The 27597-nt window shown below is 38.5% G+C and overlaps 1 protein-coding gene across 2 annotated transcripts; it reads right to left on the bottom strand.

The window, feature by feature from the left end:
- Positions 1-149: 149 nt before the first annotated feature.
- On the bottom strand, positions 150-26506 carry AASS (aminoadipate-semialdehyde synthase). Of its 2 annotated transcripts, none has more exons than XM_050324910.1 (24): positions 25872-26342; positions 24373-24593; positions 23114-23290; positions 22369-22453; positions 21575-21642; positions 21314-21460; positions 20280-20358; positions 20066-20193; positions 19735-19883; positions 18596-18718; positions 18335-18446; positions 17741-17800; positions 17579-17646; positions 15602-15723; positions 12700-12829; positions 11732-11842; positions 10330-10438; positions 9756-9896; positions 7968-8135; positions 6967-7062; positions 5031-5146; positions 4763-4851; positions 4268-4444; positions 150-4066 (listed from the first exon to the last, which is right to left on the bottom strand). In XM_050324910.1, the coding sequence occupies exons 1-24, from the start codon at positions 25915-25917 to the stop codon at positions 3948-3950; spliced, it is 2841 nt and encodes a 946-aa protein (XP_050180867.1). In that variant the 5' UTR covers positions 25918-26342; the 3' UTR covers positions 150-3947. The 2 variants fall into 2 exon arrangements, with proteins under 2 accessions (XP_050180867.1, XP_050180868.1); XM_050324911.1 differs by lacking the exon at positions 25872-26342 and adding an exon at positions 26445-26506 and having other exon boundaries at positions 152-4066.
- Between the last annotated feature and the right edge of the window lie 1091 nt (positions 26507-27597).

The raw sequence follows: 27597 nt of genomic DNA, 5'->3' as shown, positions 1-27597 counted from the left end.
AAATTGCATTTTTTTTACTTCCAGAGCCAAAACAAGTGGATGAAAAAAACTTTTGGCTTATGGAATTCATTTCCTTTTTTCAGGAAAGTCACAACTCTGACACTGTAATTTAGACAGAGATGGTCTAATTTGCCTTGATAAATTCTGCTGGACACTCAAAGATAAATTCCTTTTTTTCTTCCCCGCCTTTTCTTTTCTTCTTTTCCAGCATAATCAAAACCGATATAGCCCATTTTTTCTACCTTAAACAGCTACTGTGCTATGAGCTTACACCCTTTGTCCAGCAGGGCCACTTTTGTACTCCAGTCCCTCAAAGGGATATAACTCTCACCTGTAGGAAGAGCTGAGGCTGAGAGAGTGTGAAACAGAGGCAAGAAAGGCAGCCTGAGTGTAATGGAGCTCAAGCACCTCCATCTCAGAAAGAAACTGGAATCTTACATGTCAGGAAGAACTGGCACTAGCTTAAATTCCAAAATGAAAAAAATGAGAGACACACAATGACAACCTGTTCCTTGGAGCCAGATGTGAATGAAGAGCTTACGAGCCTTTTGGCCTAGGCAGTGATAGCAGAAGCCACATATTTAGCTAAGCAAGGCCCTCAAGCCAAGACAGGCCATGAGACACCAAGTTTCATGCCTTCCTGGGGCACAGGGAAATATCATACATCTACTGTTCTGTGCCTTTCCAATTTAGTAGTTGTCCTTGTGCCCATGATTCAAAGAAATCCTTAAATGATATGTAAAGCACACTTTTATGACGGTCTGGAAGATGCAGGGGGTTTTGCCCCCCCGGCCCATGCATTCCACCAAGAAAAGAAACACAACAGCTTTTTATACATTTGAAGGAGTGAGTTTCAAAATTATCTATCATACACACTCTTTACGAAATCTGCTTTATCTAAATAGACATTTGGTTGCCTAAATTTCTATTCTTATTACTATGGAGTAGTTACATAAAGTTTTATCATTTCAAACAGCTTAGGTTTCCTCTCTACCCCTCTTCTGTCTCCCTTGTGATGCTACGTGCTACAGGTCTTTTCCGCTTTCCCTGACAGTCCCCTTTGTTTACATAAGCTAGCTTTATCTTAACTGCCCACAGTTTGGGCAGCAACCTTCTTTCAAGTAGTTACAATTTTGCAAAGTCACACTTAACATATCTAAATTTTACTAACATAGCTAAATTTTTATTGTATTTTATCTTGTCTTTATTTCACCCAAAACCAAAACTTACTAAGCAAAATCTATTAAGATTATAGGTAAAAATTATGTCTAGATATAGATATACCTATGTATATATGTATATAATTATATAGACGGGGATGCTTAAACAATCCTTGAAGAATCTTCTTGCGTGCATCTAGCAAGAAGTATGCCAAGGTATTTCATGTACATGAAAAATGTGTAGACACCCTTTCAATATAACCACCTATGTAAAAAACCAAATCCCATTCTTGTACATCTCATTAGGCTGTAAAAATTACAAGAACACAAAACAGAGGATTTCAAATTTATTTTTCAAGCAATCTTGTGTATTAGATACAATTATCTTTCCAATAATATGCAAAGAGAACTGAGAAGTATAATCTTCATACAAAAAGAAGAACAATAAATTCATTTAACTCTAAATGTAGAAAACAAAATGCAGCATTGCACTGGGAAACAGAAATATACTTTGATACAAAATGTTTCAAAAATAGTAGCAGTGTTTCTTGAAGGAAACACTGTAGTGCTCATTCTTTAGTGCTCCAAAAATATCAGATACTTCTAAAAAATTCCAATTTTCTTGGCATACTGCATTTCCAAGGCAGAAAAGCAAGTACAGTGCATGCATATATACAGGTTGTGTACTTAGGAGCTAAGGTAGGGATCAGAGAATTCTAAACTAAAATCCTGGTCTCCAAGCACTGGGCTGGAATGGACCAGTAGATACAAGTATAACTTTAACCCTTAGGTGTAGGCCTTTAATCTACTTGGTGAAGGAGGAAGCAGCAGAGAGCAGAACATTCATTGGATCCATCCTTAGCCCAGCTGCCTACACCAGCCATACAACAGACCAGCAGCCTGTAAGGTCAGTGAGAAGTAAAGCAACTTTGTGGATCCAGGATTTTGTCCAATATATGCATGGCACTGTAACAGAATTACATCTGATGTATGCATTGCACTTTAACAGAATCAAAATTTGACATTACAAAAGCACTCAATGGTTTAGTATAAAAAGTCCCTTCTCTTTGAAATAATACTCTGCCCTTCATTCTTCCATCTCCCTTTGGCTCCTTTCACCTAGCTGTTGCAATTGCTACTTCATTGTATCTACACAGAGAAAATCCAAATCCTGAGTAGTAAAATTTGGAGATCCAAACTTGAATTATTGTTATGGCTGCTCTTCCTACTGTGCAAAACAACACCTGGAATTCCATCACCTCAGAACTGTAATTACAGCACTATGGTTCTCAGGAGGTAAAAGGCTGTGCTTTTATCAGCAAAGTGCACTTGTGAGCAAAGTTGAAAGCAGACAGCTTCCAGCATCAGTATTCAGCTTTAGAAAAGGGAAGTTCTAGGCAGCTGCACAGGCACCAGTGCAAATACTATCTGCCCACAGCATTACACCTCACAGACCTAACTGTGAAGTTTAGGCTATGCTTGCATTGCAAGGTAGTGTAGAAATCCCTAAGCAAAAGCCAGAGAAGCAGCCCTGAACTGGAAGGAGGCAACTGCTGCTTTGTTACAGAGAAGCTGCACTTGGGCTAAAGTTCGGTTCTGGATTGATGTGACTAAACTGCAGCTAGAGGGGAGCTGGCACATCTGTGCAGCACAGCACTCAGCAGCAAGTGAGTTGGCCCACTGGCAAACTCCCATCAGTTTAAAGTGGCACTGTACTGAATAATATGCATAGGCTCCCAAATGAATACTTGAAAAGCCTGACAGCAGAAGGACGGAAGCTAACTTAAAAAGTGGCAATTTAAAATTCTAAGCCTACTGCATTTCAAAGCTGCACAGTCTATTCCCTTTGTAACAGTACTTAACCTGGACAAGGCACATAGTGTAAGTGAAAAGGGTAAATGTCATTTGGAGCAGCTTCTAAGCACATTAACTGTTGTATTTTTGCATTAACTGTAGAATGCCCTACCTAGCTGCCCAGCTAAATGCTAATGTGCTCTCTCCACAGCACAAGGCAACATGAAACAGCAGATATTTCAACATATTGCGGCCAGCTTCCACTCTGTAACAGGAAAGGGTATGAGGAGGAAGCTTTCTTTAAACTTCCCCCCTCCTCCAATTAATTTAAATTTACACTCATTATATAGGGATTAAAAAAATATTAAGATCTAGGTTTGAAATATTTAAGAACTGAACATTTTTAAGATTTAACAAGATCTTATTTTCTAGTAGTGTAGAATTTCTAAACTATTTCTTGCATATTATTATCGTGAAAACATTCAAAAATACTGTTAAAGGGAAAGGAACAATTACACTTAAAATTTAAAATATCACTTCCATCTCCATTATTCTGAAAAATTTTTACCACATGAACAATAAAACTTCATCAATTAAATTTATTAACTAGACCTTTTCATCAAAAGAGAATCCACTAACAGATCATTCTTTCAGTTTAAAATTGCCTTAATAACCCTATAGAGTTGGAAGATAAACTATAATAAAAAAAAAGAAAAACCAAACCCAACCCTTTCAATATGTTTTAGAAAAGATCTAAGGAAAGTTCTGATTGATGCTGAAACATGTACATGAAAGCTTAGCAGTTTTCAGAGGAAAATACCACAATTCATGAGTATCTACAGTTTCTACATAAAAGCAGGTTTTATGGAAGGCAACATCTGTGTATGAAACAGCAGGTGCTGCCTTTAGCTGGTCCAAATTGAGATTCTTAAAGGGAGGGGCAGAGGTTGGAACCAAACAAAGTCAAAACCTGATTAAATGCACTGCTTCCAGTTACTGTTTTATAACACTGCGAGTACTGTACACAATGCCTTCTGCCCGAACACGTTCAAGTATTGGTCCATACACATTCTTCGTCAAGGGTATAACCATGCCTTTGGTAGTTATTTCACCTGAAAAAAAGGTAAATTAAGAGTTGTCACTGAACATCCAAACATGCAGATTAAAAATTCCTGTAAAGAAGACAGGAAGGGTCGGATAAATTCAAACAATATATACATATGTACACTTTGGAAACACTTCATATCTGCTTTCTACAGCAGGAAGATACAGAGGGTTGCAATACTGTTACTGAAGTCAGAATAGCCACTTACCATCTAGAACCATCTTAGCAGCAATAGCCGCAGGGTATCCGACTGTTTTAGCCATTGCAGAATGTCCTTTGTTATCCCCGTAGACAACCAGATCAATAAATTTGTCTTCCAAATGACCAGAAGGATGCCTGAGACCTATTTCATTTCTCATAATAATCATATCTCTCTCTCCAGTGCCTAAGAGGAAAGCACACAAACTGTATTTCAGGTCCATCAAGATGAGATTCCTGAGGAGCCAGGCTCTACACATACACAGCATGTATATCAGGGAAGTGACTGAAGGCAAGGACTATTAAGGAAGATAGAATACTAAGATGAAACTAAAAATGTAACAGGGAAAGAAAAGGATAAATTGGAGAAGTAGAGAACATCACAGTACATTAAAAAACCTAACATGAAGGTTTATTAATGAAGGTGAGAGAACTAATCTAACTATGGCTGATAAAAGATATGGACTTGTTCCACTCAAACACATGAGAAAAATTTCTCACATACCAAAGGGCAGCTTCATCTCCATATGCTTTGCAAGAGCCCCCACAATGGAATCTGCTGCTGGAACTGGTTCATCTCCCAGTAAACCTAGCCTGGCAGAACAAATGAGAAAGGCTTATATCATTGCCTATCAACAGCTTCATCTCTGTTTTATAATTTCCAGTTTGTTCAGCATACCAGTTTAATCAGTCTCAACATGAACCAAAATAGCTAGAATTGCAAACATTTTAATTTTTTTTAAAACATTTAAAAATCACTGGAACATTGTTACCATTCCACTGCCTCCAGCTGACTTTTGTCCTTTTCCAGTTTGCTAAATACAGCTTCTTTAAGAACGTGGTGCTCAACGGGAGACTTAATTCCAAGCAGTTTGCACATGAGCTCTTTCTGCATTTAAAAAAAAAAAAAAAAAAGGTTGCACGAAGGCATTTGTTACCACACCTTTTCAATCAAGGTTTTGAGAGCCTCCACTAAGCTCAATTAAAATTCAGGACTTCTGACAAGACAGATTATTTTTAAGGGAAAGTGGGATAATCTTAATCACAGCAGGTGAGAATAGTGCCTATCTTTTTGTGAAACACTCTGTGCCCCAACCCTCAGCTGCTTCCCCCTACTTTTTAGTCTTATCCCTTCCTCTGGCAGTACAGAAAGAACATAGAAATTTGCATAAACAAGGAACACTGGGAGGACATTAGGGTGCAAGAGAAGCCACCTGCAGACTGCCAGAGTTGGGAACTTAAGGATATGATATCTTTCAGTTGATCTAGAAATGGAAAATGTCCCTCTCAAAATGAAGGAAACAGACTGATGAGAGCTCTGGCTCTCTGATGAGAGCTCCAAGGCTCTGGCAATCCTGCAAGTATTACCAAAGAGTTTTCTGAAGATTGTTTTGCATCTCTGAAGGCCATTTTGTGTGATTTAGATGCTAATCCATCCACGCTTGCTTCATTCACAGCAAGACATATAGTAAAGAGAGCCATAAGCGAGACATGAAGCAAGCAAGAATTGCAGAGTCTCGTTAGAAGCTCAGGTTAGCCCATCTTTTCTTCTTCCCAGGCAGAGGAGATAAAGGGAAACTACCAAGATGTAAAAAACTTGCTAAGACAATGTTTGCAGTAAGAGTAATGAGGTAGTAGTTATTTTCACAGGTTACATAACACTACTTCTTATTCACTGAGGCTAGAAGCACTAGCCTCAAATTGAACCCTAAAATTTAAAGTGGACAAAAATCATTAAAAAAAAAAAATTCTCATATGGTTGTCCAAAAACTCCTCAAGTTTAGGAAAATGAGAACTGTTGTAAGTTAGTCAGAGCCAAAGAAGACTTTGCCCTATTGACCTTCTGCTTTCTTGGTTCCAAGAAGACTCAAGACATTCTTCACTGGAAATATTGACATCATCAGAAAAATCCTGTGTTGTCCTCAGACCATTACACAGCACAAGTCTGGTGTCTTTTTCCAGATTAGTGCTTAAAAAAGCACAAAGATGAAGACAGATCTGAATTTTGTTCACCTGAGTAATGAAGTGTTGTTCTCTTAGGGGTTTGCAAAAGGGAAGACAATTTTTCTCAGAAGGCAAACAAACAGACCTGACAAGTAATAAGCTCTCTTTACCCCATATTGAAATATGACATTCCCTGATTTCTCCACAGAGATAACCAAAATGTTGATTGTCAAATGTAATAGCAGTACCTCAGAGTCATGCCTTGGCTGCAATAAAGATAAAGTAAGGCACCCAAAATCAAGACAGAAAAGCAGCATAACAGAAGACAAAAAAAATGCTTGCATGGAGTTTTAACAGAAAAAAAAATTAATATACTCCTTTATGCACAATCTCTTATTTCTTTATGTAAGTAGTATGTAAAAAGTATGTAAAACATACACTGAAGATCATGAGCCAGTACCAATATGGACACTGCAAACTTACAGCACTGACGGCCAGACTGAGTAACAGAAAATTTAAGACAATTCATAAAAATATGGCCATGACTTTGTGTAGCTGAGTCCTGAAAGCCTCCAATGTTAGAGATTCCAAAGTCTCTCAGGGAACCTGTTCTAGCACTATATTACACTCCTGTTGAAGAAAGTCTTTGAATTTCCAGGAACAGAAATCAGAGAAGATTCCCAAAGCTAAGTATGCCCAAGCCTAGCAGTAAGAAAACCATCCATAAAATAGAGAAAACAAGGCAGAGTAATCAAAGTAACTCACCCAGGTTAGAGGTGGGGTGGTTGAGCTTAGCAAAGGGTAAGGATCTGGGTTAATTAATCCTAGTTTTACAAAGCCTCCCATAGTTTTGGAGAATCCCTGAAATAAAAGAATATCATCATTAAATATAATTAACACTTCAATTATGACAGAAAGGACATACACATTCCTCAGGCCATGGACAAACAACAGTAACTTAAACCTTGGCATAAACCATAATTCTGTAGACATGTTATGACATCCATAAAAGCTTTTTCAAACCTTCAATATGGTTTTAGATTTATTCCTTCATAATGTATATTGACTGAGAATATAATTAAGAAAAAGGAAATCTGAAAGAAAAAAGATTCTGTTTTGATTCCACTTTGTGCATCTGACAAATGAAAGGAAAAGAGTCGATCAGCCAGAAGGCAAACACATTTATCTCTTAATATTTTACTTAGCTGGCCAAAATTATAAAGCTTCTGAAATTCAAGATTTCTAGTTACTTAATGAAAAACTTTCTCAGTTTCAGGGAAAACCATAATTTTCTGTAAGATTTTTACATTATGTTTTTCATGGGAATATAAGCAACAGAACTGTAAGTTCAAATTTTTATCAAATAAAGAGAATAGATCAATTCTTAAACTCACTTAAAACATCACACAAACCCACCAGAATTATTTATTTCTTTTTAAATCTTCTGTTGATCTGACACCAAATACAGAGCCAGAATAAAAAAAACCACAGATACAGACTATGCAAAGCCCACTGACCAGTTGTCTAAAAGGAGTAAAACTTTTTTTCTGGTTTGCAACAAACACCTGTTAAATACAGCAAGTAAAGCTATATTAAAAAATGAGATAAGTGCTTTCAGTTATCTCTCAACTGGAATAGTGAAGAGCTCATAAATAGCAAGTGCAGAGCTATAAAAGGCTGAGCTTTAAATATACAGTTTTCTTGAAATTACAACATTCATCTCTTGAGGAAAACAATAATTGTTAATAATAACACCAACAACTTACTTTGTATCTTAAGGTGCCTCTCAGTAAAGTGCGAGCTGTCTGAATACCATATGGCTCAGCATATTTTGTACTGTCTCTGTTAGGAAAAGCTTCAAGATTTAATCCTGGGAAAAAATCCATCGGAGTAACAGAATCCAGTAATGCTCCTCCAGCTGGAATATTGATAATCTAAAGGTTTTGAAAGAGTAAATAAGCAAGTATTATTTTCGTGCACTCTTATTCAATTTATTTCAGAACACAAAAGATAAAGTATGCTGAAAAATAGAAAAAACATGCTTAGTGTTTCAGGTGCAAATGAAGGCCCAATCTAAATTGTGAAAGGAGATTCTGCCCCATATGCTCCCTGCTTTTTGGTCAAACCATTTATTATCTTAGGGGTTTTTGTGTAGCAGGAGAAGGCAAATATAAACAGCATTGTGTGGGGTTGTTTCTTCTCTTTTTAAAGATTAAAATAAAGATATAAAATTGCGGCCCATGTGTATCTTTACCTGAGGCTTCAAAGCACAGAGAGAACACACTATTGAAGGGAAACAAAAAAGACATTGACTAGCTCTATTATCACTCCTAGCCACAGCCTTGAACCCTGCTTCCTTCAAGCAGCTAATGCCCAGATCTGCTATGCAGCATCAATGAAAACTAATTTTCTGATTTCTGAGCAAAGGGGCAAGGTTTACTTCTAGAAGAAATACTAATGCAATGAAGCCTGCAGCTATGCCAAAAGATCATCTTGTGTTTGCCAGACAAGACAGGTGTGTGAAAGAATCCTACACAATGGTCAAAGACAGATAAGTATTTAGTGGCAAGGAGAAAAAATTTGCAGAATTTAGTGACAAGGTTTCCCAGTGCTCTCATAATGAATAATTCATATGCATGATCTAATTTTTCCTAGCAATGGGTGAACCAGATCAGAATTAAATCAGAAACTTGTTCACATTTTCCATGAAACCCTCTCATCTTAAACTTTTTGAATAACGATCCAACGTACAATCCTTGAATTTCTCCTTTCTTGCAATAGAGTACCATAATGTCATGATAAAACATCTCAAAAGATTTCTAAGTTTTGCAGATAAAAGAGTTAGGTAATTAGCTAAACTTTACAATGGTTATACAAGGCAGTCTCCTTGACAATTGTAGTAACTACTCTGAGTAAGTGACAGTAGAAACATAGTACTAGGAAGCAGAATTGTGATAATGGCTTACAACAGCTTTGCACAAATCAGTTACAGTCTTTCCATAAAACAGATGTGGTGCCATTTGAGAGGCTGCACAAACAGCAAAACAAAGCATATATAAAACATGTAGAAAAACACAAAACCTATTCAGTATTACAGATTGCACCAAAAGAAAAAGAAATCAAGAGTTCTGCTATACACTGCACAATTACAAAATGAAGCTGTTTGGTTTACAAACATGACTAGAAAGAAAAGCAAGTAGAAGAATACACTCTCACCTTTGTTTCACAGGGCCAAAGACAGGGCAATTAAGTGTCAAAAGCAACACCCAACAGGGATGGAACTTGAACCCAGAAACCCAACTCCAATCCAGTGCTTTAGTCATTAGAACACATTCCCTCCTTGCAATCAGTTTCCACATAGTAAGAATTAAGCTGGTAGCAGCCAGTCACCATCATGCTCCAAATAATAGGACTAAGTGATGTACGCAACTGGCTTAGGCACCTGACTGACACTGGCTTGAAAGTAAATAGCACCTTAAAAATCCCAATTCCCTCCTTAGCCCAATACCACCTTCTTTGTCTGGCTTTAAATAAAAATGTTCACATTACTTCACCTCTCCATCTTTTAAATATGTAGCAGACTGAACTGTATTCAGCAACACTCCTTGTGGACTCCAGCTGAACTTGTATCTCAGAGGATTGTCAGAATGCTCCGGAGCTGGCAGGCCACCACAGAAAGAAGTGTAGGATATAACCTGTCAGATTTATCCACAGGAAAGAAACAGTGAAGAGAAGGCAAACCAGGATGCAAACAGCACAGAGCTACCCTGCAGAATCCCCATTAGTTCTTAAAATTTCTGCTGACATTATCCCCCAAATGGGCCAAATTAGAAGAATCTGCAGTGAAGAGGGGAAAACAAAACAATTTCACTAAGCAACAGTGTTAAGCTATCCCACTGTAGACACTGTTCATAAGGGAGAGGAAACCAAAACATATACACTGGGGCATGGCCATCATAGCTGAAAAAGTAAAACGTCCAGCATCTGTCACACTTCAGTTAGACATTAGTAGCTACCAAATTCCAAGCACCAGAAAAAGTAAAATGCCCAGAGTCTGTTATACCTCAGCTGGGGTTAAAAGAACAACTTTACTAACAGAAATTTTGCATAACTACTTGCTAACCTTACCGTAGCACCAACTTCTTTTGCCTTGTCAATGCATTCCATTGCCAACATATGGTCAAGACCAGGATCCAAACCCATTTCACTGACAACTGCAATACCAGCAGCTTCTACACTAAAAATAACAGAAATACAGAGCCATCAGAATATTCATTATTACTGGTCTTTTATTCTGTAAATCTGTCCAACAAAGGCCCAGTGAATCTTCCCCAAAGTAAATTCTGGGCTCTATCAGCAGCTTGTGGAAAACAAAAAAAACAGAAGTAGATGCTGAAACCTGAACAGTGACAATTGTCTAAGAGCTTTCTAACTTTTGTTTCTCTTACTTCACTGCAAGACCTAGGGGCTGGTGGAAAAAGAAATTCCTACCAGTTACTCCACATCCCACATTCTCCTGGACAGTGCTATAATGCAGGAAGATACTAATGCAGAGGGTAGCACAGAGATAGCCATAATTGCCCTGAAGAGCTCCTGCAGGTGAGAGGGATTGAAAGGTCTACTTTCCTTAATTAAAAGTATTAGGGTTTTCTTTCTTTTTCCTAATAGTTACCGACACTCCCAGAGGAGCCCACTTATCACCACAAACTGAGGATTTATTTTATTTTCAAAATCACTTTGTGTTTTGACAAATGAGACAAATGCCTTTTTTTCTTTTTTTTTTTTTTCTGAAAGCATGCCATGACCTCGCCAAGAAGGGGAGGAAGGCCCCTAAATCTCTCTCATCGTCTGCAATATTGGTTCTCTATCTGTCTAGCTTTTTCTGTTTTATCTTTTCTGAAGACACAGCATGTACAGTTCTCATCTCACTTGAATGTACTTCAGATTTTCTGGTACCATGACTAAGAGGACCCCCGAGATGAAGCTCCATACCAAAACAATTTCCAAGTACATGGTAAGTAGGACAACAGAAACATTAGAATAGTTAGAGCTGTCACCAATTTGAGAATAATATAGTGTGCCTATCCAAAAGAAGGGCATGAAGAAGGAGATTACTGTAGATACAATAAGCCAAGAATGAGTTTTTATTAGGGGAAGGCAAAGGATGACAAACAAGCTTGCTGCTAGAAATGGAGAGCCCAGCTGCTCAACTTAAACTTCAGATGATCCTGACAGGTCTGAGGGGAGAGGAAAAGGCACATTAACATGAAATAAGATGATGAATGCAGGAAAGTACATTCCAGTGTTTAGAGCACTAGTATAATGAGGTTGGGGTATGCCCTCTTTGCTCTGCTCTGCCACATGCATTTTTGGGGAAAGGTACTGAGTCCTCCAGCACAGAAAGGAAAGGACTGAAAATGCAGAAAACACTAATTTACACCAAGCATTGCAGGTGTAACAGACTGCAAAATATTCAGATAATGCACTAAAGAAGAAAGCAAAACCAGGGAGATGCTACTGTCACACCTACCTCTCCTGGAGTTCTTTCATAGCTGGTGTTAAGTAGCTGGCTGTTACCAAGTTCACTTTGTTCTCAATACATTTCTTAGCAACGAAAGGATGTGCTGAATAAGGTAGCAAACTACAAATGAAAGAGAATTATGCAACATCAAAATTCAACCACTTACTTATGCTGTCACTAGAAAGACACAAATGTTTTTTGTATGCCTACAAAAGAGCTCAAGTAATAGCTCAAAAAGACAGTCATATCCTGAGCAATTTCATACCTACATAAGTTAAATGCTACAGCATTATTATATGCACTCAGATCAGGGCACCAAATAATAGGGGAGTCATTCTTGAAACACCATCTTTTGTCACACTTCTATGTAAAACACAAACCACTGACCTCTTTCTAAAGCCACCTTCTAAACAGGCATGGCTGCAAAACCACACCTGTGAAAGTTTGCATTACAATGCTCTTGATAAAGTAGTTCGTGAAAGTACTTCATTCCATGCTCTACATGGAATGAAAACAACACTCATGACATCCATGGCAAAAGAAACACAAGGACTATTAAGTTATTTCCTTCCCTGTATCAATACCTGGCATTAATTCTTTCTTAATGGGATATTCAGGAGAAATGGCCAAGGTGTCAGAATTTTGCTTCCTCTTATGAACATGCACATTTGATCCCAGGGACACATATACTTGTGGATGCAACTGGCCCCTCACATAAATGTTTGTGGAAGGGAGTCCACTTAACTAGTGACCACTTCTGAAGAGATGTTGCAGACAAAAACCCTTTTAAAGTCCTGATGCCTTGCTACATGAGAAGGTACTGGTCAGTAACAGCTACTTACATTTACAAATATGACCCCAGTCCTTGGACATTAAAAAAAAAAAAAAGTTACTGTATTGATTTAGATCAGTCAACTAGGAGAAAGAAGCATCATGACTTAATTTTGAGCCCATCATGTTTTACATAGAATTCTGACCTGATCACAAGGTCATGTTTCTTCACCAGAGAGGACAGCTTTCCCTCGTTCTTAAGAACATCCATATGAACTGAAGTAACATTGCTGTATTTTTTTGTCAGTTGTTCAAGTTGCTCCTTCATGACAGATACTGTTTTAAAAGTAAAATGCATAAACCATTACCTAAAGAGGAATTTAAGTCCTAAGTACACCCATGTATAATTGTGCTATATTTCCCAAAGTTGCATGGATGTTTTTCTTCACTAACAGTTTATGAGAAATCAGGCATAAAGCACTTTACTTACCCTAAATAGTCAATTTTCTTATCAATTATCATGTCAAAACAGTTATAACTCAAGAATAAGAATCTACAAGGAATACTTACTCTCAGAAGTAAAGAACCACTCACTGCTAAATTGTGTAATGAGAACAGATTTGCAATTTATTAGCAGCTTTGTGGGAGTACTTGACAAAAGTTTTAACTGCAGTTTTCCTATCAGCAGATTAAGTCAACACAAATTATTCACACAAAACTACAAGTTATCTCCCTTCTTTTCCACTTTACTGAAATACTGTATTGCACTGACTCTTGAGGGAAGATTGCAGCAGAAAAATTGTGTGCCCAACATGTTTAAAAACCATGTTTGGACTAGCATCATCCTGCCAGAAAACAACCATTTTCAATTAGTGTAACAACTTATCTTGAGCCCTAAAGTAGTTTAGGTCACTATGTAGTACACATTTTTGTCTGGTTCCAAAACAGTTACTTCTCTAACCTGGCCAATTAAATTCAGAGGTGAAGTATTCAATCAGTTTTTGATTGTAGTATCTATTTCTGCAAAGGCTCAGACTACTTCACTGAAAAGCAAGAAGCTGACTAGAAGTCCAGGAGGGAAAAAAGCCCAAAAAGGAAAATTTATTTTTCTTTTTCAGGCTCTGTTTGACTTAAGTGAGACAGCAAAACCTTAATGAGTTTCAAGGACTAGACGAACATGCAAGTTCAAATGCAGCTAACTAACAGATTTAGTAAACAAACACGTGCTCAGAAAAACTTACTCCATCCTTCATTCTACATAGCCATACATTTATAGATAAATCTGTTTTAAAAAGAAATCTTTCCAAAATTCTGTTTCAATATACTATAACAGAATTCCTATTTACAACGAAGAACAGTTTAATAATTGAAAGCAAAACCAATTCACATCATTTACCATTTTTAACATAATAAAGATAGGAGCATTATGCTTTAGCTTAGGTCAAATATTACTAAAAGGCCCAGATTCAATCTGACTAGTTTTAATAGTTCCCTATGGCTTAGTCCTACCAATCATGATTACAATAATATTGTAACTAAACAGGGTAAATCCAGTCTCTGCCTGTCTTCACTTCCCTCCCATTTTAAGGAAAGCAAAACTGAAAAAGAGATCCACAATAACACAGCCAGTATTTACCACATCTGACTGGTTTCCTGCCCCAGCTCACCACACTGCCAGCACAAAACAGAGGGAACTCAGCCAGCAATAAGGAGTGGTCAAAGAAGGAAGCAGGTGGAGCACAGGGTTATGGAGAATTAAAAGCATCTGTGCCTCTAAGTTAGGGCCTTATTTCCTTATGACCTTTCCACACTCAGGGGGGAAATAAGGATTGCTGGACGGTGATTCTCTATACCCTACTAATAAAATTGTGCTAAGAAAAAGTGCTAGGTAAAATCATTTACAAATTCAAACTAAAAAAAGTTGATTACATGAAGGTTTCCAATTAAGGTTTCCAAAATTTGGATTTAAAGTGGTGTAGCCTGACAGTAGGAAACCACACATGGCACTGTGGTGTGCATTTTGTGCTGTCTGCACCTAGTTGCCTGCTGTCAAATATTAAACAAGTAATATCTTTGTGTCTCTTTCCTTCTGAGTGTGTGCTGTAGAAACTGCATGTTTTTAAGCTACCCAGATAAGAGGCACCTCCTATGTTTGCTCAGTGCTTGGCCAAACAGATCTTCCAGTTCACCTAGTTTCCCTTCCTGCTACCGTATTGCAGGAGCTAGATGCAGCCTCTGTACTGGTGAGGGGATGTTCACCGCACATTGCTGTAATCCTTCCCTGTTCACCACCTCAGGCAATACTGATAACCACGGTGCAGCTTTCTTAGAGTTCCCCTCTTCTTCCTGGTAAATCTTCTCCCAGGGTTAAAAGTACTATGGTTATCATCATGAAGGGTACCAAAGCCAAGTATGAAAACAGCATGAAGGGAAAAAACCGAACCAAAGCAACAATAAAAATCATCAGAAATACAACCATAACTTTTAAGCTAAACCACTTCCCAGCAAAGTATCTTTCAGGCAATACAGACTTTGTTTTAAATCTGAAGTCACAGAATCAGGATAAAGTCATCATTAAGAGTACAGAAACTAGTTACTGAGATTCCTCAGCCTGAAACATGCTAAAGAGAAAACCAAAACAGAGGAACAAAGAAGCAGACATGTGTCTCATTGGAAGGTCAGAGTCTGAAGTTTTACCATCATGACACTGGTTATAACAACAGCAAAGACTTCATTCATACAGATGTCTATAAAAACATTTTCAGCTTCTTGTTATTTGAGACTGAAAACACAGCCAAACACCAACTGACTGACTGGCTACAAAATCAATCCCAAGCCCAAAGCAGGAAAAAGTACTTCTAATTTCCCTACAGGTTACACATGCAAACAGTAAACTTTTAACATGGCTATGTAATTTTCAAATCAATTATATAAAACCAAAATGCTCACAAAGCTATAAAATCCTTTTCTGCTTTGAATAATAACAAAGATTTTCTTTATCTGTTCTCAGAACAACATACATTTATTATTTATGAGAAAGGTTCTGCCACAACAGCAGGTTTCAGTAAGACATAATTTTGTAATGAAAATAAACAAATTCTTACATACCAACTGTGATGCCAATGTTGGAATCTCTAGTGAGATATTCAAGTACAGGGCCAGAAACATACCCAGATCCGAGCAATAAAACCTTCTTCTCATCACCCATCTTTAGTGACTGAGCCTGTTCCCTAGAAGGTGTTACAGGCAAAATTAAAAACCACACAGAAGGAAACTGTAAGCTGCTAAGGTTAAGAGAAGAAGTATGTTTTAACAAGTCTACAAATCAAGAGCTCTCTTCAGACCAAGACTCAAGTTCCTAATTAACTGATCCAGGACCATCTAGTACTTCTTCCATTCTTCTGCTGCATAACTTCTAATTTCTTTCCTCTAACATAAACATGACCAATTCATCAGCATCTCTTCTGCTTCTCCAGTTGTTAATGGTTGTTCATCAAAATTTTCCTCAGTCTTTTCCAATGCCCAAATTCCTGTAATCTGATCACATGAGGACCACCAAGCTGTCTATGTCATGCTGGGCTGTCAGAAAGGGATTTCAGTCTCTGTCTTGCTCCCTTTACATCACAGGTAACTGTTAAAGTATATGCAAAACCATTCTGGTGAAAGTGTTTTTGTGTAAGTTATACTAGGTTCATATTGGTCCATCACAGGAACATGATAGACAATAAAAGCCAAATAAAAGTTAATGCCCAATTAAGAAATCATCATTGCAGACAAGGATTCAGATTTGCAAACCATCATAGACTGTTTCAACCAAACTACTACTACTCTTAATAAATAAATTTAAGTAGATCTCCAAAGTTTGCAAAGTAAAGGTAGGTATTGTTAGCAGGTTCTACTTTTCCATCAGCTAAGTGAACACCACCAATGAACAAATAAACATCACATACAACACACAGATCTGCAGAAATATAAAAAATCTGCCCACAAAAACCCCCTTTGCAATGAAGTCTCCAGATTCTCAGAGTAGTTCACCCAAGACCAAGCAAGGGATTATGGAGGAAGAAAAAAAATCAGATCATTGCACTGTATGAGGAATAAGAAAATTTGCTACTGAGACAGCCTCTTGAGGGGGTCTATCAAGCAGCACATAACAAAAATCATTGTGAACTAAAGTCTTTGAGAAGCCAACAGCATGTTACTTTGTGTGGAAAATGCACCTATAGTTCATCATAAACAAATTCATAACCACAAGTCTCAAAGCTGCCTGAGGAAATTGGAGAAGTTTGGGATGTAGAAATCAATACACATTGTGCTTTTAGTGCATAATGCATGCAGTCGTGCATTATGGTCAGACCAATATAAAGTTTTTTATTATGTACAGTGCAGCTGTCATTGACCATGAACTTGAAGCCAGAGGTACCCACTTATTGTCAAATTAACATTTTTCATAGGTAAGCTATAGATGCTTGTTAACAGCAGGGAGCAAGGGGAAGGGAAGGGATATCCATGTTGTTTATGTTTTTGTTAGCTTAATCCACTCAATGATACCACTGGCAGATAACTACTATGACAGGGTTTGGATGAAGTAGTAGCTAAAGCTGTAGCTACAGGAATGTAATGAAAAGTCTGAGAGTTCCACAGAATCTCCTGAGTACATTCAGTCACAGAACAATGCTACATATCACAGCACTTGAGCCATACAAGATGTAACTAGATTCAAGGTATATTTAAGAGCCTTTTGCTTTCAGCCATTCCTTTCACATGACTGTATGTTACATCCATTTCAAAAGGACAAGGAGTTACAGAGTAATACTAGTATGTGGCTGTTTTCTGCAGCTCTCTGGTAAAAAAGTTTTCATAACTCAAGAAAGAGAAAAATGACAGTTTTCTCAACTTCAGTAGAAGTTATCAACACATGTTAATGTTTTAGGCAATGTGCATGAAGAATTAGGGAAATCATCAAGCATCAAATTTAGACACAATGCAATATAGATGCATTCCACTAAAACACAAGAGTCAATAAAAGCAAAAGTGGAGACAGAATGCAGATGGGGGGGGGGCGTTTAAAAAGTTATAAATTACCTGCTCTCTCTCAGTTTCTGGATATATTGATACTTAGGTGTCAGTGAACCGTTGGATGCAATCACTGCCTGAAAGTATATGAAACAAATTTTGAGGGTCTTATGTATCTATGTATTTCAAAGCAGAAGATAGACAAGAAGAGTGCCAAATTGAAAAACTTACACCTCGAACAACAGGTGAGTAATTCTGTTTTTCAAGAGGTTCTGAGCCTTCTGATAACAGCTGTGGAGATAAGTTATTTCAAATCAGGTCATTTATTACCCATTATTTTTTCAAAGTAAAACATCAAGATTTCAAGTAACATTTAAATGCATGCAACAATATGAATATCTTATAAATCTGAAATTCTTCTGGCTACAATCATTGTCACTTGACTTTTAGGAAAATACAGGAATTCAAACAGCAGTTTGACTTTAAGTGAATGTTGGATGTCCAAGAAAATCAGATTTAGACATCTACTGCAGGGTCCAGAAGCAATGAACTACCTGCCAGAGCCTGTTTCCTGCCTACAGAAAGTGTTCTTGACAAATCCCTAAGACATCCATGTCATTGATGTCTCATTCATATTTGTGATAGTTTGGACTATATTGTGTTTGAAAGGATTGGCTTCAAAACCTTTTTTCTTTTTTTTTTTGAAGTATAAAGTCAGTTATGTTCTACAGCAGATTCCAATGTATACAGGAGACCAGAAAGGCAGCAAACAAGCAGACCAAAGTCCAAGTCTTTTACCTTCCTGTTGGACACATAGGACCTTACCATCTCTTCTATATACGGGAAAAGCATATCGCCAAAGTACTCTGTTGCTTCTATAGGAAGCTGAGCTGGCAAATTGTCAATGGAACACATCAGAATCCCTGAGCCTTCCACACTGAAAGAGAGAACACAGCTCTTCTAAACTACTTCTTGGTAACTGAAAGGTACCACCTTTCAGAACTGTTCTAAGCACATGATTTTTCAATATAATGTTTCACTGCACAAATTACATTGGAAAGTAATAAAAAGTAAGGGCTCTCCCACCTGTCATGAGTAATATGCTGGTCAGCATCATACATACAAAATGGATTATCAATTGTTGTACACTCCGTCATAAATTCTATAGATCCTCCAGTGTCTGCTGAAATGTCACATATTGCCAGAAGTCTAAAGTGATTAAACAAAAAAGACAATGGAACAAGGCATTATACTAATTACTAAGAAAGATAGGTATAAAAGGCCACAAGTAAGCAGGAAATAAAAGAAATGTGAGAATATGTATCTGACTTGTAACTTCATTCATCTTAACCAATTTAGAAGTCAACTAGCACAAACAATGATATTTGGAAATGTAATGGAAATCTGGCCCTACTGTACTCATCAGATTTGCATTCACATCAACAGAACTCATAATTCATGTGTAAAGTGTCAAAGACTGGGAGAATCTGTTAATCCATCATCTTTTCTCTCTAAGCCGTGTGCTGCCAACACCTCTCATTCATTATCCATCTGCCAATTCCCTCAAGCAGTCCCTGAAAAAGAAAGGTGTCAAGAGTGGGCAGACAAGAGATAAAGACCTGATTCTTCACCAGAATACATGTCCTCCCCAATTCCATGACTAAGCCAGTCTCCCAGAGAACTATTACACAGGGCTATTACACAAAGGATGGCCCCCAGCCCCAATGAAAGGAGACTAACCATTGATTTGCTCCCCACACTCCATTCTTAAAGCTACTCAGGCTTATGAACATTTCCACTATGTGCTGCAGAAATAAGAGGTGTTAAGGAACAGTTAATTGAACTTGTACAAGCTAAATGACATGGTAGGAAGAACTTTCCCAAAAACTCTGCTCAGTCAGGGAAACTTCTAGCAATATTGGAGCAGTAGGTACATTCCCAAACACCACACTGTTTGTATTGGATTATGTACAAGGATCAAGGGCAGAACTACCTCTGCAGAAAGACAGCTGAGGCCTGTCAATCATTTCTACTATGATGTTTTCAAAAACTCCAAACTGTGAAAACAAGACTGCAAAGCACAAAAGAACAAAAGCACAATCAATGGGGCACTGAAAAACATGCAGGAAGAAAAATGAAAGAAACATAATTACTAAAAGCTGTGGTGAAATTGCCTAGCCTTACGACTTAATCATGGTGCTACATGGTGAAATGAGGTGTCTTACTTGTGTGGTAACTCAGGACAGCCCTCTGTTGCACCATCAGCAGATCTAATTGGCACCAGCAGCTTCTGAATATCCTGTCGACTTAGCAAGCGAGGAGTATGTTGCTCCCAGTATATGCCATTAATTAAACAAGTTGTGTAGGGTGCAACCTGCAAAGAAAGTTACAGATGCCTGATGTTCTTATCTAGTACTTTAGGAAGCTAAGAGCACCTGGTCTAGCATTTTAAGTTAATGGTCTCTCAAATGATGAATATGCAAAAGTATAGTAACCACTAACACTCTACAGAAAACCTTTCATAAATGAGATGGTTCGGACAGAAGAGATGCTCACATCAATGTGAAAGCGAGAAGTGTAATTTTCTGGATGTTTATCATAGTCTACTGGATCATATATTCCATCATGTTTCCTTACAAGATGATGGTGACGACTTAACACTGTCCCATAGACTTTTCTGATGTCTGAAGTTAAAAAAAAAATAAAATAGCTGTTATACTTGCACAAAAAGGGTTCCAGTGTTTTCAAACGCTTTGTTGTCACAGCTTACCTCCAGATCTGGAAACTTCCTTTAACTCATGTGGTTCCACAAACTCACATGGGAGGGCGTTGAACATTTCTTGAGCACCCTGAAACCATGAAGTATGATTCAGAATAAGCAGACCATAAATGTAATGTAACACTGCTTATTTGATATTTGAAAACATATAAAAATGCCACACACAGTTTGACAGTCCTGCCAGAGAACATCTTCAGAGATGTACACACTGTTTCGCATATACCCCTGCTTACCCAAAACCAAGCTGCACGGGCAGCAAGAAATTTACATTGTTCCCCACTACTGCAGATTGCCTAATACACAATCCAATGCCTAGTTCGTATTTCTAATGGCTGAGCTGGGAGGCCTCAACTCAGCCACAACAGATGGTTTAACAGCCACTCTGAGGAGCAGTTTCTCTTTAGGGAAGACCCCTGAGGCCACTCCTCATCAAAAAGGCCAAGCACTACCAGACAACTTCCCCAGTGAGCTGTGATCACAAACACAAGCCTTTCAAACACACCATCTTTTTGTCTAGAAAGAACATATTTATGTGGTCAGTGATTTCACTTTATAGATGGAGCCTTGTTAACTGATGTTTGTTGCCAAGGCCAGGAGTAAGCCTTTTTTCCCACGTCACAGAAAATGGCTCTAAAGTCCGGTAGGTCAATTCAATGCTATACAGATACAAAAGGTCAGTGAGTATTAGAAAAAAATAACTCTTTCCCCACACTTTAATCGGGTGCTTCAACATACCTTGGGAGCCCAGAGTCAACAGAGACAGAAATCATGCAGGGGGGAAATGAGAGAGAAGCAGCAAGATTTAATCCATTTTCATGATAAGAAGTTAGTGTGTCAGCCTTGTCAGGTATGATCTCACCTTAAACATTTTAGTTTATGTTACTTAAAAAATCTTACTAGAAAAGGAAAATGTGAAGTCCAAGCAATCAAAATAAAGCCATCAGCCCATTTAACCTGATATTTATCAAATGCCAGGGATTTCTATTAACAATAATATGGCATTTCATTTTGAAGACAATTCTTACCTTAGAAACATTACCAGTGCCTGTAAACACAAATGTTAAGGGCCCCACTGACTTTGGCATCAATCCCAGTGAAATTTCATACCCGGCATCTCGTACTGCCTGCACAGCCTGACTGCTATTCCTGTAGTTGTGTGCCATCCCAATGTGCTGAAATCAAAGGCACAAAACCATCAAGATGTTTGCACACATTCAAATACAGATAATTAGCAGATGCCCAAATGTCATTTTGCTAAAGACAAATATATACACATATACTCTTACCATGAAGGGAGTGTGATGTCCCAGGGCTAAAAATCGTAAACCTAATCCATGTAGAATATTGATCATTCCTGTTGTTAAAAAAAAATAAATCTCAGACCATCAGTGTTAATTACGAATACGCAGTTAGAAACTGAAGAGACTGACTGAAGCCTAAAACCATACTAGATCTTTTTCCCATGTTTTAATATTGTGCTTTACTTCTACAGAAAGTCTAATAAAACCAGAGAAGAAGAAACTCAATAGCAGTCCATGACCTTAAACCTGCTCATGGCCCACCTTATGCATTTCAGTACTATTTAATACTCAGATATCCTTTTATGAGATGCATCCACATCACCAGATTCCAAAGAAGGAGATAAGAGTCTTCTGAAGAAACAGAGTTAAAGTTCAGTAGAAAGGAATGAGAACCATGCCCCACAAAAATAAGCGTAAGTGTATAACAGAGTGACAAACAGATGCTGTAAAGCTCTCAGGACTGACAGCAGCCTTCTATTTCCAAAAACCTAGTAAGTTGATCTCTTGATATTTAGTCTGCTCCAGATTAGTTCAATGGACAAACAGGACTTCAAGACAACATAAGATATCAGATTTGTCAGGAATTCACAGGACTATTTGACGTGTAGTCTCATGAAAGTAGGAAGAACAAACCAGAGTGGAAAAAAGCTGTTAAAAGCAAGAATTAAAAATGCAGTTAAAAACACACTGCAAGTCTCAACTTCTAGGAAACACAGAACAACCAGAAGTATTATGAGAAGTTACTTGTTGCAAGCCTGCCTTTACTTTATGCACTATACCTGCTACACCAGCCCACTTTCCAAAGGCCACAACTCGCATTCCTTTATGATCAACCATTTTTTCATAGTCAAACAGTCGAATTTCCTGAAAATACACAGCAAACTGAGAATCAAATTTTTCAGTGAATGCAGTCAGTGGCACATTGCTCTCCCAGGAACTACCTTTTCACATGCCTTTGTCATCCTTCGTGATAGAGGTTGATGGGTAATATAAGAAAGGTAACCAAATCACAAGAAGATTTAAGTATAAAAATAAAAACATAATGGTTGCCTTGAATTCTTATTTAAAAGAGTCTTTGCATTGCCTGTGCCCTCTGGCACAGACCTTGCCAATATGCCACTCCAGATGCTGCAGGCCCATTCATATCCTCTGCCAAAAGGTTGCTCATTTCTGCGTGAACTGGCTGCCTTCCTCTGTAACAACCAATACACACTCCAGCTTAGTAACTTTCCAACAACTCTTAGTGCTCAGATAGAAAGAGCTCCTCTTGAGCACACCACGCTCACAACTCACCTGCCTTATGTGCATGAACAGAGTAACACTGCAAGCACAAGATTCTATGAGCAAGAAATACTCATCTTCAGGAAAGGATACCAAAAACAGTCTTCATTAGCCAAATGCACTACCAGAATGCACATGCTGAAAGAATTGTACTATGCAGCAAGCTCTTGATCACACTTAAGCACTAGGTCCAGTTTCCACTTCATAATAGCTGCCAATGGTCTTTACTATGGTACAATTTACCTGTCTTAAAATCTCATCCAGAAGGGGCATGTTTGCCTCTTGGGCTTTAATAGTGTGAGAGAAGAAGGCATAGTTCTTTTTAGGGATCAATTTGTCCTCTGGAGGTCTCTTCACACCTATTATCAGAGAAGCCTCAGAAATATCTTCTTGAATGATGGCACCTGCTTTGATGTACTCCTAGGAAAGAGAAAAATCAAAGTAAATTTTTCTGTGCTTTTTCATATTCAGATCTCAGCATATAAGCAACTAAAGTAGAGGAAAAGTTGATAATTCTACAAAGCAGAAACAAATTACTGCATGTGATATATTCATAAATCTCTTTAAAGAGTTATCAAGTATCAAATTATCATGCTATTATCCTATTTTACAAGGTCAAACATAATTATGCGTTATTAAAATCCTTAATCTTAAATGTAAAAAATACTACAAAAATTATATTTTACTAAATTTAAAGTATCCTATAGTATTGCAGTAATGAACAGTCTTTTATAATGTGCTAAAATACTTGGAAATAATTTAGAGAAATATGACAAATTAATCTGACGACTGATGACATATGATTTTATAAAATTGTATAAGGCTAAGTCCAAGCTGAAGAGTAACTTCTGAAGGAATGTTTTTCCATAGTATGATCTGTGCTTTGGTGAAAACTAGCACTGTGCCCTAATTAAAAGGTGATATGTCCAAGTGATAACTAATTCCCTACTGATGTTTCAATTTTTGTTTTCTCAGATATCTTACAGCTAAGTATTACTGCTGTTACAAGAACTGTAAAAGCTCTCTGTCCTCAAGCTCACTGCGCTAAAGAAAAAAAACCCTCTCTTCTCATTTTACATGAGGAATGGGATTGAAGCAAGAATGGGATTCACCAGATTTGTTCTTTTAAAAAAATATGGGTTTTTAGAGCTGTTGCCTTCATACAAACAGAAGACAAAAAACACCAATGTTAAATGAATTCACAAGCTTCTACTTCAAGAACACCTAGAACTTCTATGGAGACTGATGACAGGACAAGAAATTAATAAAAACAACTCCAAAACACCACCACTGTGTTAACAGTACATTAAAAGGCTAAACAAATGACTCCTTTTTCTTTCTACTAGCACATAATGACTCCTCATTTAACAACAAAATTTACATGTTTATGTTTTATTTCTTCATATGTTTTCTCATTAATAACCTCTGAGTATTATTTTTCCTGTACTATGGTTAACATCTGAACTATGGTTTTGCTTATCTCTCTCAAAATGGGACCTTACCTTTTCATGGATGGCTCTCCGGTTTGATGGCTGCACCAAGACCTTATATCCCATCTTTGTCAATTCCTTAACATGCTTTGGTGCTAGAGGTGCTCTTCTTTCCCATGCATTAACATCTTCTCTCCTGATTGCCAGCACAGACTTACGATGATGCCAGCACTTAGTATGGTGGAACACACACCTACCATTTGTGTGACTAAAGGCTCGGAGCATGGTAAAGCCTGATGGCAGCAAAGACAAAGTAATAAAATAATACATGAACGTGTATGTATGCTTCAAATATTTTTTGTGCAAAAGTTCTGGTCTCCTCTAGCATCTGCTGTAAAACACAAACCAGATACTTTATACTCTATTTACACCCTACTTTTGTGAGACATGAATTTACTTTCAGTATACTTTTTTGCATCTTGGTCTGGTAGATTGTCCTTACAGACAAATTTTCAATTTCACTGATTGTTTTTACTACTGTAAAGGAAGGTTTTTAATGTGTTCAATTCAGTAAGTTTTTAATTACAAGGTTGAAAAAGAATGTTGGAAACTTAAAGTTACCAACTACATTCATTTGCCACCATAAACATGCAAAGGTCAAATACTTATCAAAGGCTTGTATCACAAACAGTCAGAAGTAACAAACACACAGAAAGAAAGCAGGATACAGGCTATAATGCAAGTAGTTGATTAAAAGAGAAAACCCAATATGTAAGACCAACACTAAGTATTTTTACATAACTAATTCTTACATGAGCCAAAAATGGAAGAGAAGATCAAGACCATAACTACTGTTCAGCAGTCACCATATGTGTGGCCAGGAGCCCTAGCGCAAATTTTATGCAAAATGGAAAACCTTCATAAGGACAGATTCCCACTGCAGAGGAACATCCCTTTATTTTATGTCTCCTCCTCTTCACTACCAGTGAAGCATATGTGCCACTACCTAGCTCTCCTGTAAATACCAGGGGCTCTGCTCAGGTCCAGCACCAAATATTAGGGACCCTAAGGAGTTCAAATACTTATGCAATTAAAAGATGTGGATCTCAAAGATAGAGACTTCAAAAATGTGAACTTTGTTTTCAACTCAATCTTAACTGATAATTACATTAACCTCTGCATCCAAATCGCTTGGAAAGTCCTGTTCTTCCTCATGCCTCAAACTTGTAAAATCTGTATACACCTAAAGACTTAAGAGGTCCTATTTAACTCCAGGCTTGCTGAAACAGAAAAACTGGCACACGAAGGGAGGTGTGAACAGAAGCACAGAGTCTATGCTACATTAGCTCCAAATGTGGTCTTCCTAGGATAGCTAGATATGTCTACCAGCAGAGGTTACTGTACAGAAGTAGGAGTTATTTTGTGACACTGCTTTTCAGTATAATAGGAGGATCCTCAAAGAGCATGTCAATACCTCAAAAACGAGGAAGCCTTGACACGCCATGTCACTATAATTGCACACTAAAATGTAACAATAAGAGCAGCTCATACCAATACACTGTATCTCATACCCAAACCTGCAGTGAAGCAAATTTCCCTCACACAGAGGCGTCCCATAAGAATAGAAGCGCCTGTTGCCAGGGGAAGTGCACTGCCCTGCCCGGAGACAGTGCGAGTCAGGGCTGTGAGCAAACAGCCTGGTGATCTCTGGCAGGCCAGAAGCTCTTCTGCATGCCTCCCGGTGTGTGCTCAGGCTCAGCCACAGAGATAACCACGTCCCGTTGTAAAAGTGAAAGTAACTTCAGCATTCCAAGCCTGCAGCGCTGGGTAACTCTCCCCGGCCTCCCCAGCACGCCAAGTGACGGCGGGTCCGCACCGCGCCGGTCCCTCACCGCCCGTGCCGGGTGCGCTTCGCACCACCCCGAGCATCACTGGGACTGAGACAGCGCCGAGCAGCACAGCGAGGGGCCTCCCGACAGCAACGGGAGGGAAAAAAAATCCCACGGATAGCGGCAGCGACAGGCAATGGAGCGGACTCGGGCAGGGGCAGAAGAGATGTGAGAGGGCGGCATCGGCCGCGGGAGGGCGGAGGGCACCGGGCAGCGCTCGCTGACACCGGGAGCGCCGGGCAGCGCCGTACCTACCTCGGGCAGCGGGGCAGCGAGAGGCACGGCCGGACAGTCCCGACCCCTCCTCCGGCCGATGTCCATCGGCGCCACCGCCCCGCGCGGCAGCCAACCGCGAGCCGGCCGCGGGATACACCTCCCGCACGGCCAATGGCCGGGACACGGCGGCGTCACTTTCGCCCAGCCACGCCCGCCCGGCGCCCCCCGTTCCTGTAAGGCCCAGCGCTTCAAGGAAATGCATGGAGAAATAACATATTTACTGGAACTGAGCAGGAACCATCGCGGCAGCTCAGCGGAACATGCTGAGGAGGAGGAGGCGCTGCGCCTGAACTTAATGCTGCTCGGAAAGGACTTCTTTGGCCAAGAGTGTCAGCTGTGAACATTCCCTGGGAGTTTGGAACCTTTGCCAGGCCACATACCTTTCCAATGGGAATGTTACACAGATACTCTCCCATATGTTGCATGTTCTGGTTTGACCACTAACCAAACGTTTAGAGCACTCTACTAGTAAGTTGAGGGCTGTTTTGAAAGTTGCGGTGTCATTCAAAACACTGATTGAAAAGCACATGTCTGAAGTGTAAGCACTATAAAATTGCGGTTTCTAAGGTGAACCTCTTTCAGCTTTTTATATTGGAAGTTACTATCTGTAAATGACTGCTTATAACTGAAGGGTCCCATATATGAGTCACCACTGAATACCCTAACTACTGCAATGGTAATTAAAAACTTTGTACAAGTTCCTACTGTCCATTTTGAGGCCCATGACATGATCTAGATACCTACAGGATTGGTTCCTGTAGATGAGCAGGATAGGTTGATTCCTAATTATAGAGTGTTGTGTGGATATGTGTAGAATTGAAGCTCCAGTCAGCTCTGCAAATGCAGAACTGGATTTTAAAAAACAGTGGCTAAAACCACTTTTTAACACCAAAGCATTTCACTTTCAAAACATTTCTGTTTGAAAGAACTGTTTATTTTGAGATTCCTTCATGTGTATATGTGTGTTTTTTGTATAATTTGAAATTATTGAGGTTTGTAGATTTTAATTTACTGATGTACATTTTAATTTACATTTTAGAATGTTCTTCTAGTGAAAGGAAGTTCCAGGTTGTGCCAAAACAATCAGCAAACCAATGATCATCCATCTTTATTCATAGAGACGTACTTGGTG

Source organism: Myiozetetes cayanensis, unplaced genomic scaffold (assembly GCF_022539395.1).
Source record: "Myiozetetes cayanensis isolate MyiCay16 unplaced genomic scaffold, myiCay2020 scf3, whole genome shotgun sequence".
Taxonomy (NCBI): Eukaryota; Metazoa; Chordata; class Aves; order Passeriformes; family Tyrannidae; genus Myiozetetes; species Myiozetetes cayanensis.
Note: the sequence above shows the minus strand (reverse complement) of the source record. Positions and strands in the feature narration are given on the sequence as shown.

Bases quoted from the DNA above. Each gene is read 5' to 3' on its own strand.
- AASS (XM_050324910.1), bottom strand. From the start codon at position 25,917: ATGGGACGCCTCTGTGTGAGGGAAATTTGCTTCACTGCAGGTTTGG. The intron at 23,291-24,372 runs GTAAGGTCCCAT...TCTCTTTCCTAG, and splicing joins GGAGAGCCATCCATGAAAAG to GAGTACATCAAAGCAGGTGC. The intron at 12,830-15,601 runs GTATGTAAGAAT...CTTTTAAAACAG, and splicing joins CAACATTGGCATCACAGTTG to TATCTGTCATGAAGGAGCAA.